Genomic DNA, 21,413 nt, shown 5'->3' on the forward strand with positions numbered 1-21,413 from the left:
CAACTTCATGAACGATTAGTGAGTGATTCATGTATATTTGACGACGCAACATTTGTATTCGACAATATTTTAATAGTGATTTAGTCATTTCTCAATCAATGAGTAGTATATTTTTCAATTAAGAGGCATTTTAGCAAACAAATAGTATCATTTGTGACCAATTATTTATCTATTAATGTAGTTATAATGATTAGTATCATATATATATTGTTTGGCAATTTAAACTCTTTTAATCAAGAAAAAAGATTTATTTTAGGGCACAAATTTAATAGTTATTCATGAAAATATTATATATATATATATATATATATATATGAAATTGCAACAAACTGCAATTGTATTGATAAACGTCTCCCAGTCATTAATTATGAAATTGCATCACTATGTACAGTGTTATCAAAAGTTGGAGAAAAAAACTAAGATTGCATAAAATTTGTCTTTAAAATAAAAATTAATAGATATATAAACACTAAATTTGAATATTATATTAACAATACACACACACATATATATATATATTGAAAATAAATTAAAAATATATATATTAATTTTAAAAATAAAAATTAATAATAATCAACTCTACATATTGTTAACAATTTTAAGGTTATTTCAGAAATTTTGACCAAAAAAAGTGCTTAACAACACTTATTTATCAAACACATCAACAATTTTTTTTCAATTTTAGCACTCTATCCAAACACATAATTACTTATTTTTAAAATAAGTTTCAACACTTTCAAAAGTTTTTTTAAAGAACTTTTGAAAATGTCATTTTCTTTTTGAGTTTATCCAAACGGGCTCTTAATCAATTGTAAGTACAAGTAGTAAAATTAAGATTTACTTCATTTAGTCATGATTATAATAGTACTACTTACTAGTACTAAATAGGAGTAGTATTTACTGTTTGGTGTAAATATAGTACAGTAGTAGTATAAATTAAGCTAAATGTCGCACGAGTCACCCCATACACACATATAAATTCCTGTGGTGGAACCCTTTCTCTCTCCTTTTTGTTTTTCCCTCAATTCTCTCTCTACTCGCGCGCCTCATCGAGATCCACCACAGCAAAACCCTAGCTCCTCCTCCTCCACATCTAGAGAGAGAAACGAGAATAAGAGAGAGAAAGAGAAGCTCAGGGACTCTACCGGCAAATTTCTCTCTTACATCAACCCGATCCGATTCAAATCCAGGTACAATTGTTTAATATTATTCCTTTTTATTGTCGTAATATTCGCAGTAGTAGCTCTGTTGGTTGACTACGTGAACAGTATTCAATTCGTTATTTTGTAATCCCCAATTTTTGAATGTAGTTCATATTTTTCACGTGTTTATATTTGAATATCTATATGTGTTGGTGTGGAGAGATTTATTCAGGTTAGATCACGAGAAACTTTCTCCTTATTGATATGTGTTCGATTCGCTACTTTGTAATCACGAGATTTATTCGATTCGCTATACGTTTTCCCTTGGCAAAAAAAAGATTTCTTTTTTTTTTTTTTTTTTTTTTTTTTTATCATGTGTTTTTTTTTTTTTTTTTTTCTTTTTTTTTTGGTAAAAAAAGGATTCTTTTTTTTTTTTTTTTTTTTTTTTTTTTAATAAAGTTCATTTTTTTCATGTGTTTATATTCGTTGCGGAGAGATTTATTAATGTTAGATCAAGAGAACAGAGGATTTGAGGTTTTTTTTTTTATAATTTTGTTTTGGTTAATTTTGTATTTAGGGCGGTAATTAGGAGTTTGATTAATTGACGATGGCGGCGGAAGCAGCAGCAGTAGCGGCAGTAACACCAGTTTCTGCTCAAGTTGTGCGTATTATAAATCATTGAGTTTCTGTTTTTTTTTTAACCTTTAATTGGTCATCTAGCTGTGGATATTCATTGGGTTCGATATGTTTGTGTATAGGTTGCGAATGCATTTGTGCAGCAATACTATCATATATTGCACCATTCGCCCGGACTGGTATTTAGGTTTTACCAGGATATAAGCAAGCTTGGACGCCCTGAAGATGATGGATCCATGGGCATCACTACGACAATGCAAGTAAGTGCCAAGTGAACTATGCTTCGCATATACTATGTTGTTCCCTTTTTTCTATATTGATTTTGTTTCAGAAACTTATGAATGATGTGCCAAATAAATATTTTGTCTGTTTTCAAGATCACATTTTTAGAAGAAATTTCATTATTCATAATCAGTATTAGGCGATCACATGTAAAAAATTATTTTTTTAATTGATATCCACACATTCTTATGGAAAAATGGTTCGTTATCTCTCTGTTTCAAACTAAATGCCGTAATTTGACTTTGCATATATATTGGAAAGCTCAAAGCTGGAATGATGGTCGTTAGATGTGAGGACATGTTCTATATCAACCTTTAGTTTTGTGTAGAATGATGTAGAGCGTGAAGTCTTGCTTACGGGATTTGTTAGCTGTAGAGATGTTGGCATACTAGAATTTTTATGCATTTTTTTTTGGTTTGGAGAATATCTAATCACCTTTGAATGACTTTAGAACTGGTCAACCTTGAGAGGCTCACCTTTAGGTGTAATAGGGAGATAGATTTATCACTTTTTGCTGCTCTGTCTTGTATTTTAATGATCTTTTGAATTAACAAAACTGGAGTTGCTAATGTTTTTTTGTTTGATGTCAAACACAGGCAATAAATGATAAGATACTCTCACTCAACTATGGAGACTTCAGAGCAGAGATCAAGTCTGTGGATGCCCAGGAATCGTTTAATGGCGGGGTGCATGTGCTTGTAACCGGATATTTGACCGGGAAAGACAACTTGATCCGAAATTTCTGTCAAACTTTCTTCCTAGCGCCGCAAGATAGGGGGTACTTTGTCTTAAATGATATGTTTCGATACGTAGAGACTCTTGTTCAGCCTGATACAGTCCAGGTTCCAGTAGCGAATGTTGTGGCTCCTGTCACACCGGAGCAAAGTAAGTGCAACTATTAATCGATTTTTTGGTTATACTCTAATTAGCAACTAACGAAGTATTCTTTTACTAGTTGTTGCAGATCCACCTCCAGTACAGCAGAATCACATTCCTGAGGAAAGCGCACCACCAGCAGAGGAAGCTGATGTTGGAGAAGTTTACAACCCACCGGAGAATGGTGATGTGCCTATTGTTGAAGACGAAGTCCCTGTGTCTGAGGTTGTCGATGAAGTCCAAGATGTCCCTGAAGTGGTAGTTGAATCTGACAACAAAATTGGGGAAACCCCTAAGAAGTCATATGCTTCAATTGTAAGTGGTCATTGACAGCAAATAACTGGATGCATATTCTTCTCAGTATACACTTTCAAGGGTCTGATTAACAGCATTAGTGCCTCCATACTTATATTTGTTGCCAATAGTTTAGAAAGATTAGCATTTGCCAAGTCTAGTTGTTATGTAGTCAGATATGATTCAAGGATAGAGAAGGTCTAATCAAGATATCTTATTGAAGAAACTTTGCAATTTATTTCAGGTCATGCATCTCAAGGAAAGTGCTGCAACCTTCTCCCCTGCTCCAGCACCTGCTCCTAGGAAGCCTATGGCAAAGAGTGTTGAGCAAGTGAATAAGCCTGCTGCCACAGTTACTGATGGTCCATACTCCAGCTCAGATACTGTTGATAACATGAATGACACAGAAGGCATGCAACTGCAGAGCTTGCTTCTAGTTTTATAATCCATTTAGTTTTTAATATACTATTTTTTGTGTTGATTTCTCATTTATGTTTGTTAAACCGCCTCTAGCAGCTGATGGCTACTCAATCTATATAAAAGGCTTGCCTATGAGTGCAACTGTAGCCTTACTTGCAGAGGAGTTCAAGAAGTTTGGGCCAATAAAAAATGGAGGAATTCAAGTTAGAAGTAACAGGGTATGTCTGCTTGTACTATTGTCCTGCTAATTAAAGAAAAAGCTGAATATGTGTGCATTCTTTTGCTATAAGTTCCTCCTCTGCATTAATGTGTTCTTTAATCATAAGTTGGTTAATGGCAGCAACAGGGATTTTGTTTTGGATTTGTTGAATTTGAAGTGGAAAGTGCTGTGCAAAAAGCAATCGAGGTATATCATCTTTACCCCTCATGCATGTCATGTATTATAAGATAGAGTGGATGAAATCGAGAGCTAAGACTTCTTTCATCTAATTCTAGTTCTCTGTGAAATGCATAAGAAATCACTGAGCAGTGAGCATCCATATGGTCTTATTTTTATTAGTTGTTTTGAGTTACAAATATTGCTGAGTGGTGCTCTTTTGTTTGAAGTTGAGCTTCTTGTTGATTCGACTTCACTTTAAACTGCATCTACGGAATCTATCATAGATTTTGTCTCAATGTCTATTTTGGTTTGACATTATATTGTTTTGATGTATCTATGTTCGTCTTTTAGGCAACAATGAGTTGATAATTTATTCTAACATCATTGCATAGTAGCTACTGCTTTACAAGTACTTGTGGAAGAGGAATACTGAATCATACAACGATTCTTTTTCAATTGATGATAGGACAAAATGATGCCCTTGTCAAATGTGTAATTGGTCTATTTATGCAGCGGCTAAACCTAGTTTAGAATATTCTGGTAATGGACCTTCTGTAAAATGTATCATTTGTTGAATTGACTCTACTTCTGAGAATAATAGTGTCTCCTGTAACAGGAGACTAACAATTATTTCGTTTAGTGGACTAGTCCATCCTAGTAAGTTTCTTCCCTCATTATCAACCTTCTGCAAATTGATGACACTGGATTGAGGAAGTACTATATTCTCAAGGTCTTGTTTAAATATTGAAATTATGTACACCTACATGAAATATTGAAATTGAGTCTATACTTGAAACCTAATTTGCTCGGACTCTCCAAAAATGTTGCCGCACCCGTGTCGGATCCTTCAGAAATACACTATTTTTGAAGGATCCGACACGCACCCGTAGAATTTTTGAAGAGTCCGAGCAACTTAGCTTGAAACCCAATTTGACTCTCTATCGTTGATTGTAATTTAGTCATCTTGCTGCAGATGATTTGTTGATCAATTGAAAAGAAATTTATGTCATTAGGTTTATTTGGGGTAGTTCTTTACGGGTTAATTTGGGCTATTAAGATATCACTAGTTGTAAACATTCACATTGATTTGTGCTGCGTGTCTGTGAATATATTTCGTCTAACCTGTAAAATTTCAGACAGGCTACACATTAGTGTCAAATTTGTAGTGGATAGATATTGCCTTAAGAGGGACTCTGTCTTTTGTATAAGTTTGTGCGCTAGGCTAACTAAGTCTAGTATTTAAGCGGAAAAAGCTAGAGGGGTGGACCCACCATTCCCTAGTTTCGAAGGCTACAGTTGGTCCAAAAGGTTGGCTCCAAACAGATTTGTCGGTCATTAAAAAGAAATTACTTTTAGAGGGAAGAATGTCAAATCTGGTTTTGGAAGATTTCATGTGGTAGGTGTCGGAAGCTGATAGTGGTTTTATTGAAAATGCACTTTTGGTATGATTATCATTTAGGCATAGGATGCATGCTAGTACTCCCTACTTGTGTTATTCCCAATGCCCCATCCGATGCGTCTTTTTTCACCTGCTCAGTTTACTTTTGGGCTTCCTTTTCTGCAGGCTTCTCCAATCGTAATTGGTGATCGACAAACTGTGGTTGAGGAGAAGAGGTCTACCAATTCTCGAGGTAATTTTAACCATTTTCCTTGGAAGTAATTAGAATGACTGATGCATAGCCACCAGGAAAAAATTGCATATTCAACGTGTTATGGTGTTGTGAAGGACTTTCCTATAATTGCCTGTATCTATTCTGATTTTTGGATGATATTATGTTTTTTTTTTCTCTTTCCTGGTAAACATTGTGAAAGGACAATGGCATTTTTGGGTTAGCTGTCAGTTTTTTGGTTTTTATGTACATAAAGGGGAAATGGATGTGTGATTGAAGCTGATGATTGAGCTGAGTTGGTAGGCTGCTTTTCAGTATGGATCTTCAGAATGAAAATGTCTAAAATCTGGACTTCATGAATCACCAATATATAGTTGTAGCAATATTATTACTTTTTCATAGAGAATCTAAATGTCTTCTCTGCTGCAGGTAACACCAGAGGTGGTAGGTTTCAATCTGGAAGGGGTGGCGGATTCCGGAATGATGGAGGACGAGGGCGAGGAAACTATGGAGGTGGCAGAGGTTATGGTCGAGATGATTTTAATGGAAGAAATGAGTTCAACAACAGGGGTGGCAATCGTGGAGGGTCATCAAATCGTGGAGGTGAAGGATATCGCCGAGCTGACAATACAGGTGGGCGAATAAATCGTGGTGGTGGGATGCCTAATGAACAGCCAAAGCCCCGGCACCTCGTTATTCTGCTGCAGCGTGAAGAGTAGTAGCTTAGTATTATTATTTGGAATGACATTTAAGATGATTTATTGTTGAGGTGGAAAGAAATTTTGTCAGAGCCATGATGTTTTCTCAAAGAGCTCTATTTGCTAATTTTTCTAGTTTAATTCCTCTTTTTCTGGTTAACCAGATAGGTTTTTAGGAGATTTCTTTGTGTAGCATACGGGTGTTGGAGCCCCTAAGGAAGAGATTATATCGTCGTCATTCGTGGGCATTTGCCTTTTTTTTTGTATTGAATTATTTTTGGGGGCTTTTTTACTTGTGGTAATTTAATTTTTTTTACTTTTCAGTTTTATGTCTTTTATCAGTGGTCATACAAATGTTTCTATTTTGTTTAAAGCACCAATTCACAATGTATGTACCAGAATTTTGTTATTGTATCCATCGAACCCTGTATGACAATAACAGAGGTAGAGAGGTTGTTGATAGATTGTCATAGAGAGGTAGAGAGGTTTTTGATAGATAGGCTAAGTAGAAACAACAATAGTAATGAAGTACAAGAATCAAGTAATAGAAATCCAAGGGCAAAAAAACTTGTATATGATGATAACAATGCCGCTTTGCTGATCGATGACTTCATAAGCATCTGACAGAAGACATACTCTCGCACGAGTTGGCCTGCAAATCATAAGCAGTTTGTGGTACTGCTTATTGTTAACGAGAGAGTGCACTTGCAAACAAGATGATTGTTTATAGGAAAATCCAAATCTATGCACTAAACAACTTGAGATGCAACCGATATTCAACAGGAAATCACAACCGAACCACCACACCAGAAAGACAAAATTAAATACCTGAAAATATGTAGCTTAATCATGAAACCTGTAATACATTACTACCCACAGAACTGTGGAGGTCAAAACTCTGACAGTAGCCTTGTGAAATAATAGAAGTTAATATATTATTTTTAGGTTTGGTCCATAAAAATAGTAAACATCGTATAGACAATTGAAAACTAAAGCTAACCTACTACCGGAGAATGTAACAAAGATATTAATAGACAAAATACCACCTATGGCGTAGAAAATGAGAACTAATTTTCCGTGTGAGGGAGTAGTAACAAGTCATACCAAGGGGATGCTTGCAGGAATTAGCTTGTTGAGCCCCTCAAGCAAATATCCATCTGACCTCATGTATTTAAAGACCAAAATTACACGCCTGCACGTACTCGTTTTCATAATCCACATACTTTGTCCAAAGAGGCCGAAACTGGTTCATTGCAATATCAAGCCATGGCTTCATATTCCCATTAAAGTGGACAACTGCAGCATTATTGATCTCTTCCATACTGATACTTGGATTATAACCAAGCCCTAAAACATGCCAAGATTTGTCTAGTGGCTTTGTTGTGGAGTAAAATGTGATTAAACCTGGTGGCAGCGTACCCAATTTCCATAAGGTCCGGTTTTCATTCTGCCAAGAATTGAAGCCCTATTAGTTAAAATAGTATAAACTTTGTAATTCAAACTGTACAAATCTAACCAATTAAAATGCAGCGCGGCATGACACTTTTCTAGTTGGAAAAATTACTTTAATGGAAACAGCTGCAAAAGCTAGTATATGCTACTCGGTTAATAACCTCATCAGATCACAGCAATGACTACTGGACATAGTTTGTGAAGAGCTCAAAACAGACCGGGTCAACATATGAAGAAAAGTAGATAAAAAGATAAACATTTTCATATGTATGCGTACATCGAGCATGTGCACACAACAGATAGACATATATTCTTTGTTACAGATCAAAAAGGCAGATCTGTGCTTAATAATAACCATCCAACACAAGTACACAAATGGTGTGTTTGGTATTAAGGAAAATGTTTCCCTAAAAATAAGTGATTTCGTATAAATTTTCTTATATTTGGTATGTCGTAATGTTATCGCTAAGCATTTGTGTATAATCTAGGCAAACACTATTGGCTTAGAAGGGTATGTGTGTCTAATTGTGGGGGACACTATTGCTTTGGAGGCGGGGGTTTGAGATAGGGGCTATGGCGGTGGAATGTGTTGAAAGTTGTGGAGGGAACAAACAATGTGGACTTGTCGCTTGCGGAAACTTGTTTTCCCTACTGCTACTAGGGAAGTCATTTTCAGCATTTTAAGAAACTTCATTTCTTAGAGAAAATGTTCTATAAAAACTTTGACCAACAAAGCATTGGAAATTGAAAACACCTTTTTGGAAAATGTTTTCCTCCATACCAAACACATCCAAGAACTACCCATATAAAGTAGTAAACTACTAACATTTTGGGAATAAAATAATTACTAACGCTCTATTCCATTTAATGTGGCACACTTTTTGCTCTATAGTCTTTTTCGAAAAGAAATACACCTTTATATGTTTTGAAACAATTGAATTTTGAACTTTCCATTTTACTCTTAATAATATGCTTTTATAGCTACAAAAATATTATGGCAGGGATTAAGACTACAAGTTCAAAAGGCTCTCTTGAACTTGAGACCCAGTCAAAAATTGCCAAGTAAAACAAAGTGGAGAGAGTATATCTTACCAGAGTCTGCCAATAATGGTATTCCTCGGTGAGCTTCTCCCTCCTCCAAGCATCCAAGTCAAAGAAATTCATTCCATAAGCCCATGCACATGCTTTGGGGTTGAACTTCGCTTTGATCAAAGGATGAGAGAAATTCATGTATTGTGCATAACGATGAAATGAACCAAAGCATGTCTCCACAGCTCCATTCACCTTGCCATCCATATCTATGTCCCAGAGGCCTGTCAAATCCCTCTGAACAACTATATCATCATCCAAGAACAATATCCTGTGCAACTTGGGGTACAATTCTGGTAAATAGAATCTAATGTGGTTCAATATTGAGAGATACTTCGGGTTCCTGAATTTCATATTAGTTGTATCCTTTGTTGCATTCTCGAGCTTATTCTCAAAGTAAAACTGCTGAAGCTTTGAAGACTCAAGCTGTTTAAGTACTGGAACATATGAAGAATTCAAGAACTTATAATCCTCGACAGCCTTTACTTCGATAAAAGCCCCATTATACTCTTTCATCTTGAACATAACTTGCATAGCCCCAAGATTCATTTTATCAGTCACCACGTGAAAAACATGCTTCGATGGGTCTTTCGAGTTTTTCACTGCCGAATTCACCACAACTGAAGCAGCAAGCACATTATCAGAGAAAATTGCATAATGATAAAGGCTAGGATCTTCGAATTCTGGTGGAGTAGGCTTCCCATCATCTGTATACTTATCAGGATGTGTGATTCGCTCATCCATTAACCTCATTGCCAAACAATGCACACTCTTTGGGATAGACTTGGCAGCAATCAAGCTCGAGAAAGCACCTTGCTTCTTCGCCTTTGTTAGCTGCTCATTGACAGCAAATATTGTATCTTTCAGCTTCTGAATCTTTAACTGATTATCAAATGACTCTTTCGCCTCAGCAACAAGTTGTCGCGTGAGTTTAATCCTTTCCTTCACCTCTTTCTCAAACTGCCTAAGCACCGACTCGTTCATAGAGTTACCATCCGAGTCAAACAGTGTGCGATATGAAGGTTTTGAAATCAGATCTGTAAAGTTCCTAGATAACTCAGCAAAAACTCGAACGAGTTTCGAGTTCTCGAGCTTCAGCTTCCGAGCATAGGAAGCATACGCCAGAACCAATGAGCGGTGATCATCTGCTTGCTTCTTGATCTGATCTAGCCGTGGCTTCAATGGATCAGATTTCAGTGCTAAAACTGACCTTCTTACTGATCCACCTCCACGTAAACCATGTGAATTTCCCTATTCAACCACAATTTGACATTGTCAATACAAAAGTTACTTTAAGGCATATAAAACTCAGAAATCATAAAGACCTAGTGGAATCAAACAAGCTAAACGACAGGTCTAGAATCACTAAGTTGGACAAGTATTTGAAAATTCATGAGATGATAATAACCAATCAAATTTTTCTAGACTAAGATCTTAGTAGCAACCAGAGGAAATATATGCATACTTAATACCCCCCAAAAAAACAAAATCACAAAACATAAAGTAAATAGTTTCACAATCAAAGCTTCCAGATTGAGATCGTACATAACAGTGTCAAGAGATCACAATAAGAAATTCTCCGGATTGAGATATTTGTGACTACTCGATAAGTCTAGAATCACTACGCACGGAAAAGTAATTTGAACTTCATGAGATGTTAATAACCAATCAAATCTTTCTAGACTAAGATCTTAGTAACCAGAGGAAATGTATGCATACATAATACGAAGAAAAGAAAATCACAAAACATAAGTGTTTATGGTTTCACAATGAAAGCTTCCAGATTGAGATCGTAATAACTTGTAAAAATGAGCATATTTAGCACGAAAAAAAATCAGAAAACACAGTAAAATAGTTTCACAATCAAAGCTTTAACTTGTAAAAATGAGCATATTTAGCACGAAAAAAATTCACAATACATAGAGTAAAGTAGTTTCACATCAAAGCCTCCAGATTGAGATCCTAATAACTTGAAAAAATAACATATTTAGCACTGAGAAATGAGCATATTTAGCATGAAAAAAATCACAAAACATAGAATAAAGTAGTTTAACATCAAAGCTTCCAGTTTGAGATCCTAATTTCTTGAAAAAATGAGCATATTTAGAACTTGAAAAAACACAAAACATTAAAGTAAAACAGCTTCACAATCAAAGCTTCCAGATTGAGATCCTAATAACTTGAAAACATGAGCATATTTAGCACTTGTAAAAAACACAAAACATTAAAGTAAAATACCTTCACAATCATAGCTTCCAGATTGAGATCCAAGTAACTTGAGAAAATGACCATATTTAGCACGAAAAAAATCACAAAATACAGTAAAATAGTTTCACAATCAAAGCTTTAACTTGTGAAAATGAGCATATTTAGCACGAAAAAAAACACAAAACATAGAGTAAAATAGTGAGCATATTTAGCACTGAAAATGAGCATATTTAGGACTTGAAAAAACACAAAACATTAAAGTAAAATAGCTTCACAATCAAAGCTTCCAGATTGAGATCCTAATAACTTGAGCAAATGTGCATATTTTGGTACGAAAAAATCACAAAAGCATGCGAGTAAACAGATTTTCACACACACAAAAAAAAAAAAAAAAAAAAAATCACAATCAACTCTTTCCAGATTTAGATCTCAGATGAGTACTTACAGAGTGGAGATCGGGAGGATCTGAGGAGGAAGTGAAGAGAAAAGAAGAGATTGCTAAGAAAATGAGAACAGCGACAGTGAGAAAAGAGGCGAAGAGGTTGAAGGTTAGCCGGATTCCGGCGCCGGGAAATGAAGCACGGGAGCTCCGGAGAGCCATTTCAGCAGCGAGAGTGAGTGAGTGAGTATATTGGTTTACCTTTTTTTCTTTTGGTGATTATTTCACACTAATGGGGATGGGAAGAAGGAAATGGAGAAATGAGAGAGAGGCAACTGGCAGTGAAGAAGATACGCGTATTTGACGGTGGAGTTAGTTATGGGTCCCATCATCTTGCTAATGTAAATGGGTCCCACTATTAGCCGATCTACTGCTTGTGGATGTGGATGTGGATGTGGAGTGCACATTATTAATCATTACGACCGACGCAAACTTTTGAAGGTACTTTGCTACATGCAATTGAAATAAGTAGACAAATTTTAATATCTCCCTCATTACATTGACACACTATATAAACATATTTTTTAATTCGATTAATTACGGATATACACAAATAATTATTTAAACTTGAATAAATAAGTACATGCATTGATAATACACATAGGATGCCAAATTTACCACGTATGACTGACTATACATGTGTAAAGTTAAAGGGCATTGCGAGTTGAATTTAAATTAAAAGACACATATATCTATTATGCCTATTATTTTGTACCACCAAATCTCATTATTTAAGTACAAAATAATGATATAAAAAAAATACTTTTTTCGTTTTAAAAATAATAATTTATTTTGACTTGGCATGATATTTTAAAAAATAAGGATGACTTTTGAAATTTTTGGTGGTCTTAATTAAAGTTGCATGGAGTTTGAAGAAATAGAAAAGAATTTTTAAACTTGTGCTAGTTTTAAATTAAAAGTTATGTCTATTGTAATAAAATATCTTTTAATATTGTAATCTTAAATATGTCACGTGTAAAGTTAGAATTAAAATATTGACACAAAAAAATCATTCTTTCTAAAACAAACTTAAAAAAAAAAAGTGAATCATTTTTTTTTAAATGGAGAAAATATTTCACAATAAACTTAGGATAAAATTAATCTTAAATTTTATTTCAAAATTATTATTTTTACTAGGGGTAGGTCGGGTTAATTTGATTTTTTATTAAAAAAAAAAAACAAACCAATTATGTCGGTTTATTAAAATTATAAACCAATAAGATTTAGGTTTTAGTTGGTTCTTTCGATTTTTTCATTTTTTTTATAATCTTTATTTTTTACAATTATATTGTGATTAAAGACTAGATCAAATATTTTTTTACTCATGTGCTAATGAAAAATCACAATTATGAAAAATTAAGGAGCGAAAAACTCTTGAAACTAAAAAGTAAGATGAAAGAGTGAAAAATTTAGATTTTAAGTTTATATTGGGTTTTGAATAAATTTATTAGCAATTAATGGACAAATATTACAACTTAAATGCCTAAATATGAATATATATATATATATATATATATATATATATATATATATATGTATGTATGTATATATAGTCACATACATACATATATATACATATATATATGTATATCATATCGGTTTGACTTTTTTTTTGTTAACATCAAATCAAACCAAGAATGATCGTTTATTTTTCCAAACACCAAACCAACCAAATCAAACCATAAGTCATTTTTTTTTCTCGATTTGATTTGATTCTTCGATTTGGTTTGACTTGACGGTTTGATCTGTACACCCTTAATTCTTACCTAACATACCAATCTACAGTTTGCAATTAGTAGTAGCTAGTTTGGGACAAAATCAGTCATAATGAAACTAAATTAGGGCTATTTAAAGTGGTTTGCAAGGCCCTTTCAACCTTGGCACACCTATTAAGAAATTCAATGATTAGGAATATATTTTATCTTTTTATCCTCCTTAACATTGTAAGACTTAATAATTAATTAAACATAAAAAATTGTAGCATATGCATGCATGGATTGAAAATCTTATAGGAATACTACTAGTACTTCTTGAAAAGAAGAAAAAAAAGTCAAGTTTTATAAAGTTTGTATTGAAAATATAAGTGTTATTTTTAAAAAATTTGAAAAGTGTAGTTATATTTAATACCTATTAAGGGTAGAATGAGAAGAATTTGTGTAAAATAATCTTGATTTGATAAGTTGGATAAGTAAATTGAAATAATTTTTTTAGAAAGAGGGCCAACTAATTCAAAACGGAGGGAGTAGCGACTTTTATTTATTTATTTGTTTTTCTTGTAACTTATACAACAACAACCTACCCAGTGTATTCCCACCTAATGGGGTCTGGGGAGGGTAGAGTGTACGCAGATCATACCACTACCTCAAGAAAAGTAGAGAGACTGTTTTCGATAGACCCTCGGCTTAGGACCAATAACACTATAACAAATACAAAAAGTAAGCGGATACAAAGTAGTATGGTACACAAAACAAACTAACAGTATAACAAACACAAAAGATAAGTGCATAATAAACTAGTACGAGATGTAAAAAAGCCAACACCACTAGCCCCAAAAACTACAACCCCAACACTACGAACCAGAAACTCCAGACCCAAATGAGCACTCTATTATTACTACCACCGCGCTCCCGCCCCCTAACCCTCTACCCTAATTCGCATCCTCCACACTTTTCTATCAAGAGTCATGTCCTCTGTAAGCTATAATTGCTCTATATCATGCCTAATCATCTCCATCTAATATTTCTTCGGTCTACCTGTAGCCCGCCTAAAACCATCCATAGCCAGAGTTTCACACTTCCACACTAGAGCATCAGGGCCCCTCCTCATCACATGCCCGAACCAACGTAGCCTCACTTCTCGTAACTTATCATTTACCGAGGCAACTCTCACCTTCTCCCGAATAATCTTATTCTTCACCCTATTTTTTCTGGTATGTCGACACATCCATCGCAATATTCGCATCTCCGCCACCTTCACCTTTTGGATGTGGGAGTTCTTAACTGGCCAACACTCTGCTCCATACAACATAGTTATCCAGACTACCACTCTATAGAACTTACCTTTAAGCTTCGGGGGCACCTTCTTATCACAAAGGACTCCCGAAGCGAGCCTCCACTTTAACCACCCTACCCCAATACGATGCGTGACATCCTCGTCAATCTCACCATTACCCTGAATTATAAACTCCAGATACTTGAAACTCTCCCTCTTCTGGATGGTCTGAGAGTCTAGCTTCACAACCGCTCCATCTTCTTGCGACATATCACTGAACTTACACTCCAAGTACTCCATCTTGGCTCTACTTAACCGAAAATCTTTAGACTCAATCGTCTGTCTTTAAATCTCCAACTTACCATTAACTCCACCCGGAGTCTCGTCGATCAGAACCACATCATCTGGAAATAACATACACCAAGGCACCTCCCCTCTTGAATATGCCGCGTCAAAGTATCCATCACCAAGGCAAATAGAAACGGGCTAAGAGTCGATCCCTGGTGCAACCCTATCAAAACTGTGAAGTGCTCCGAATTTCCACCTACTATCCTCACACGAGTCTTCACACCATCATACATATCCTGAATCGACCTAGTGTACGCCACGGGCAGCCTTCTAGCCTCCAAGCACCTCCACAAAATCTCCTTGGGAACTCTATCATATGCCTTCTCTAGAACAATAAACACTATGTGCAAGTCCTTTCTCTCTCGAAACTGCTCCACTGATCTCCTCACAAGGTGAATGGCCTCAGTGGTCAAGAGACCAGGCATGAAACCGAACTGATTCTCAGAGATCGTCACGATCCTCCTCATCCTCAACTCTACCACCCTTTCCCAAACCTTCATAGTATGACTCAACAACTTAGTACCTCTATAGTTGTTACAACTCTGAATGTCTCATTTATTCTTATACACTGGAATCATCGTGCTCCACCTCCATGCTTCAGGCATCTTAGCAGCTCTAAAAATAATGTTAAACAACCTTGTCAACCACTCCAGACCTGCCCCACTAGTGCTCTTCCAAAAATCTACTGGAATCTCGTCTCTGGCCCCGTCGCCCTACCCCGCCGCATGACCTCCTCAACCTCGATACGTCTACAATAACTATAATCGCGACCCTTCTCAGATATCTCCAAGTCTCCCAACACAGAACCTTTGTCCCCCTCGTCGTTCAAAAGTTTATGAAAATAGGGCTGCCACCTTTCCCTAATGAGGGCATCCTCAACCAACACTATACCATCCTCTCCTTTGATGCACTTCACTTGGTCAAGGTCATGAGCCCTCTGCTCCCTGGCCTTGGCCATCCTATACAACTTCTTATCTCCACCTTTCTCCTCTAAAGCTACATACAAACTCTCAAAAGCTGTTGTCTTAGCCACCGTGACCGCTAACTTAGCCTCTCTTCTAGCTGCCTTATACTCCTCCTTATTCTTCTGCCTTTCCTCATCATCCTTCCTCCCAACCAACTTAGCATAAGCCACCTTCTTAGACTCTACCTTTCTCTTGACCTCTTCATTCCACCACCAGTCTCCTCGATGTTTGCCAGATCAATACACCCAACACCTCTCTAGCGGTCTTCCTAATGCAACTGGCAGTCGTCTCCCACATATTATCCACACCCCCTCAACTCTCTCAAGCCCCCTACTCTTCAACTTCTCTTCCATCTCCAAAGCACTAGCCAAAGTCAAGCTACCCTACTTAATCCTGGGTCCGCCTCCCCACTTCTCTTCTTTTTGCCCTTATTGATAACCAAATCCATCACCAACAACCTATGTTGAGTCGAGAGATTCTCGCTAGGTATGAATTTACAGTCTTTACATAGCGCTCTATCTCCTTTTCTAAGAAGCAAAAAGTCTATCTGAGTCTTGGCCACTGAACTACGAAACGTAATAAGGTGATCCTCTTTTTCCGGAAAGCTCGAATTTGCTATCCACAACCCAAAAGCCCTAGAAAAATCCAACAGAGAAGTTCCTCCTTCATTCCGCTCACCAAAACCGAAACCGCCATGCACATCATCATACCCTCTCGACAAAAACCCAATATGCCCATTGAAATCCCCTCCCACGAAAAATAACGTTCACCGTAGACCCTCCCATGACTAACTTAATAGACATCAATCTATCCCATGACTAACTTAATAGACATCAGTCTATCACTAACTTTCTTTACTTCTACCACCTGCTCCCTAAAATCTTCATCTACTAAGATACCTACCCCATTTCTATGTCTCACGCTACCCGAGTACCACAACTTATATCCATCCACATCTCTCACTTTAGTGCCTACCCATTTGAAATTTTTTACGTAGAAATGATAAATGATAAATCTTACGTATTTGAGAAAATTTGAAATTATATAGAAAAAAAATATTAAATCACTTACATCAATAATAAATCCGGTGAAATCATGGAACATGAACAGGATAGCTATACGCAAGTGGAGGTAGAGGGGCATTTTCCAAAAAAAAAAACTCAACTCAAATAACTAGTATATCATAGCAATTTTTAAAAAAGAAATATAACAAAGTAAAGAGGACATATGGAAACTAATCAAAGTAGTTTGGTTTAAGTATGAGAGAGTTAAAGTTTTATGTATGATGTAAATACTCTTTTCGTTCTATTTTAGTTGAACATATTTCATTTAATGTATACTATTAATTGTAGGGGTAAAATAAGAAAAAAATTAATTAATTCTACCCAGATTTAGAAAGCCTAATATGAGACATTTATTTTTAGTAATATGATCAATTAAAATGAAACGGAGAGAACTTAAAAGATAATCGTAGTAACTCTATTAGACAATGTATAAATTTGTTACATCTGCGCATATAACTTCGTTTACAGTCCTTAATCAGAATATTGTTGATAGTAAGTTCATATAACCAACATGGGTTGTGGTGCTGTGGATGGGTTGCTTCACTCTTAACCAGAGGTCGAAGGTTTGACCCTGGGTACGAAGAAGACTCTGTTGGGAGCGCTGCCACCTTAATGGGCCCTGTAACGCGCGATCCGGATTAGTCGAGGCTCCAGTACGAGCACCGAACACCGGATGAGAAACCCCCCAAAAAAAAAGTGCATGTAAAGTTAGTTACTACTTTTTTCTTAACCAACTGCTCTACAAAGTTAGTTATAAATAGTTCAAAATAACAGTCCAATTTCCCTCTCTTTTTCATTTCTCTCTGCTTAACATTTCTTCTGCAACTTCACTATCATCATCATCATCATCTTGTTTCAAACTCAGAAATCAAGAAACACTCATCAAGATGTCTAAAGAAGATGAACGCAAAAATGACCACAACAAGAATAAACAAAAGATGAAGTCTGCACAAGAAGAAGCCTGTCATCCGCTTCTGCGAGGGGGGTTATTCGCTCAGGCAAACGCGAACATGGTGATTCCTAAAAGACCGAGGGGTTCTAATTCCGAGGTATTATTTCTGCTTATCCAATTTTCTTTATTGCCATCACCATTTCATCTAACATTCAGAGAGAAAAAGAAGCTATTCGATCTCTTGATGAATTAGTATGTGAGTTGAATTTTCTTTCTTGATTTAGGCTGCACAGCAATCGGCTAGTCAAGGAACAAATCCTCTTTCGCTTGAGCAAGGGTACATTTTCTTTCAAGAATTATACATTTTCGTTATCTTGGTATTCGTTAGATGCCTAAGGAATTTCAATTTTTTGTTTTAACACGAGTTCTTGGATTCTGGTTTTGCCAGCAAAACTGGGGCAGGTTTACTAGTATCAAGTTCAATCAGCGGAAAAAGTTGTTCGCCTGTAGCTGTGCAAGTGAATCAGAATAAGCCACAAAGTTCCAAAGTAGCACGAGGAAGAAAGAACGATAATGCTAGAGGGGAAAATAAGGGAATTGTGATTCGCGAAGGAAAAAAACCATTGGGAAGAAAGGCAAAGCCAACTAGTTTAAAAGCTGAACCATTGCCAAAAAAAGGAACAATCGTGGATAGTGACCTTGATCGTACTTCTGAAGATGAAAGTGATGAGTCTGATAGAGATTACGACCCTGATGAGCCTGATGGAGATGACGATCCTGATGGATGGACTTGAAGTCTGAAGATGATAAAAAGGTAAATGTAGTTCTGATATGAATGTTGATAAATCGGTTTAGTGACGGAACACAAATAACTGTAGAGGATACTGGTCATTAAGATTTGTACAGATGAGAACAGGTTACGAATTTTCTTTGATTTCTATCAGTAAGACAGTTTTTGTTGTTGTAATGCCATGGATTAACATTGCGAAATGAATAGCAGCAAGATGATAATGTTGTTTGGCTAAGGAAGGCATAATGGGTTTTACTGCTTTACAATTTCTTTATCTTGTTTTAGGCCTGATTGCCAAATCTTCATTGATACAGTATTACTTCATTCTACTAGCTGATCTGCAGATTCTTGCTCCATATTTCTTAATCTTTAGATTTCTAGAATTCGTCCGCCTTTTACTGTTGCGAGTAGACAAAACTGAACCAGACGGCAAGATAACCTTTGATGAAACAACATTACTTGGCTACTGTTGGGATTTGAAATCGAATATTACTTAGCAATAGTTAGCAAAGAGCAGATGTGGAATAAAACTGTGTGTGTGTGTGAGCCTGTTCACATTGCTTGTTCCAAGCTTGGATATAGGAAGAGGATTGCCATAGGCTGACAACTACTGTAGAACAAGTTAATTTATGATGAATTTTGACAATATGAAATAGATCTGAGCTTAAATTGAGAGACATGGGCACTAGACATAGGGGATTTATATAGCCGACCTCAACTTGCTTGGATTCAGACGTAGTTGTTAGCTACAAATTATGTCAGGGGACAAAAATACAAGGAATTCAATACAGGTAACTTCTACATACAATATCTTTTAGCTGCTACTGCTAGTTTTATTCATACAAAGTAATACCACAACTCTAGAGTTTATCTCCACAGTGCACTTTCTTGTTATTCTTGATCACATGGTGTAACCATTTGAACCCTTTAATTGCCTTTGAAATCCTCACAAGATCAGATCTTCCCATTCCTAAATTCATTTTCCCAGCTGATAACTTTAGTGCGTGTAAGCAACACAACTGCTCAATGTGCTCTTCTTTTTTCTTCAACTTCTTCTTCTTTTTATTCTCTCTTTTTTCATTGTTCTTAATAGAGTCCATTTCATACTTTTCCCATAACAAATCCATTCCTTCACCTGTGCTATCACTAGTACTGTGCCTTTCCTCATAAAATTTGCATGCCAATGTCCTTTTCCAATCTTTGACTTTATGGAACTTTGTCCCCTTTGACTCAGTTTTCTTCTCTTCAACAGTATCATCCCATGTCAGATTGTCAAACAAATCCAACTCTTTCAAGAAGTCTTCCAGTATCTTCTTCTTCATTATGCCCCTAGTACTTCCCATTTCAGCTGATTTTTCTCCCAATTTATCTCTTAGATACTGATAATGATCACATAGAGCCGTTATCACAACATGATGAATCAAGAATTGAACTTTCAATTCCCTCAGCTGATTTACAGTCCTAGAATTCAACTTTGGAGGGTTACAAGACGGGAATCGAAGTTCATGCAGTCGACCAAGTGAGCTGCTAAGATTCTCCCAGGGTTCAACTGGGGTCTCAACAAGAATTGAACTTTCACTTCCCTCAACTGATTTACAGTCCAAGAATTCAACTGGGGTTCCTTCAAGAATTGAACTTTGACTTCCCTCAGCTGACTAACGAATCAAGAATTCAAAAGGGTGTCCTGAAAACACCATTTTGAAGAATTTAAAGTCCTCCAAACACCAATAACAGTCATTTTCATGATCACCCACACAAAAAAGGGCGTCCGGTTGCACTAAGGTTCCTCTACATAATAGTATGCAGAGAGCTGAAGCCTAAACTTGTCAAAATCAAAAAATGTTGCGGAGAAAAAGGGGAGAGGAAAGAAAGGATTTTGAATAGGAGTAAGAATAGAAAATAGAGCATTTGTAGAAGTGATAAATAAGTAGAGGTTAGACATTTTTATTGGTGAAGAGTAGTAGTGGAGAACAAGGGGAGGAATTGAATAATAGAAGATGGAAGAGAAATGGAGGAAGAATAAGTAAAACGAAGAATCTTGTGCTCTGTCTTTGCTAGCCTCGGTGTGTGGTTTAATTTTTGATCTACTAAAGGTCAACTATGAATAACTAAAAAAAAATTGAAGTGTTTTCTATAAATTCGAGCACGAGACTTCTCATAGAATGAAATAGTACTTACTATTCCAACATAACCTTCATCACCTTCATTGGTAAGAGAGTGATTTACCAACGAAGTTCAGTTGAATAGATCAAAGTTCGACCCCAAATCATCATAGTTCAGTTGAACCTTTTTCATTCCCTATAAGCTTCTGTGCAAAAATAAAATAACGACAAGGTTACCTTAGATAGGAACAAAAGCCACGCACACACACTGAGACATCTTCATTCTCCTTAGGAATTTTAATCTTGTCTTCTTTACCAAATAATTTGCTTTTCTTTAAGTTACCTATCTAGGTGCCTTTGTTGCCCTTCCATTACTCCTAGTTAGGTGAGTTTGATGTAAATTCTCTAAGGTTTATAACCTGATGAACAATGTACTCCTTTCCATCTTTTTGTTACTTGAGTGTGTCTCACATTCACATATCAACTACATTGGGAGCGCGATCTCAGCAACACGTGAATTCTGATTTCCTCATACTTCAGTGTAAATATCGAACATCGAATGAGAATCAAAAAGATATCAACTAAAGTAATCAATGGATAACCATAACCCCAACCAATGGTTGCACACTACTGATTCTCGAGATGTAAAACAACTTTATTTAAACCTCCATTTACCCACCAAATGACACTCGTTAGTCCCGAAATCAAAAGCTTGGATCTGAAATTAAAACCAATA

The 21,413-nt window shown here is 36.0% G+C and overlaps 2 protein-coding genes across 3 annotated transcripts; one reads left to right on the plus strand and one right to left on the minus strand.

The window, feature by feature from the left end:
* The first annotated feature begins 966 nt into the window (after positions 1–966).
* Positions 967–6,660, plus strand: LOC107875350 (nuclear transport factor 2). The gene is given in 11 exon segments (XM_047414218.1): positions 967–1,190; positions 1,720–1,803; positions 1,901–2,038; positions 2,657–2,945; positions 3,016–3,251; positions 3,475–3,640; positions 3,744–3,868; positions 3,991–4,056; positions 5,594–5,660; positions 6,069–6,305; positions 6,308–6,660. Coding segments are annotated over 10 exon segments (1,422 nt in total). The 5' UTR covers positions 967–1,190; positions 1,720–1,749; the 3' UTR covers positions 6,352–6,660.
* A 137-nt stretch (positions 6,661–6,797) lies between these two features.
* LOC107875349 (galacturonosyltransferase 8) lies at positions 6,798–11,908 on the minus strand. 2 transcript variants are annotated; one of them, XR_007056859.1, is made up of 4 exons: positions 11,532–11,815; positions 8,882–10,129; positions 7,442–7,784; positions 6,798–7,165 (listed from the first exon to the last, which is right to left on the minus strand). XR_007056859.1 is itself a non-coding variant. In XM_016722036.2 (3 exons), the coding sequence occupies exons 1-3, from the start codon at positions 11,685–11,687 to the stop codon at positions 7,509–7,511; spliced, it is 1,680 nt and encodes a 559-aa protein (XP_016577522.1). In that variant the 5' UTR covers positions 11,688–11,908; the 3' UTR covers positions 7,163–7,508. The 2 variants fall into 2 exon arrangements, 1 of the variants encoding a protein (XP_016577522.1); XM_016722036.2 differs by having other exon boundaries at positions 7,163–7,784; positions 11,532–11,908.
* Positions 11,909–21,413: the final 9,505 nt, after the last annotated feature.

Source organism: Capsicum annuum, chromosome 6 (genome assembly GCF_002878395.1).
Source record: "Capsicum annuum cultivar UCD-10X-F1 chromosome 6, UCD10Xv1.1, whole genome shotgun sequence".
NCBI lineage: Eukaryota > Viridiplantae > Streptophyta > Magnoliopsida > Solanales > Solanaceae > Capsicum > Capsicum annuum.

Bases quoted from the DNA above. Each gene is read 5' to 3' on its own strand.
- LOC107875349 (XM_016722036.2), bottom strand. From the start codon at position 11,687: ATGGCTCTCCGGAGCTCCCGTGCTTCATTTCCCGGCGCCGGAATCCGG. The intron at 10,130-11,531 runs GTAAGTACTCAT...GTGGTTGAATAG, and splicing joins ATCCTCCCGATCTCCACTCT to GGAAATTCACATGGTTTACG. The intron at 7,785-8,881 runs GTAAGATATACT...AATTCTTGGCAG, and splicing joins ACCATTATTGGCAGACTCTG to AATGAAAACCGGACCTTATG.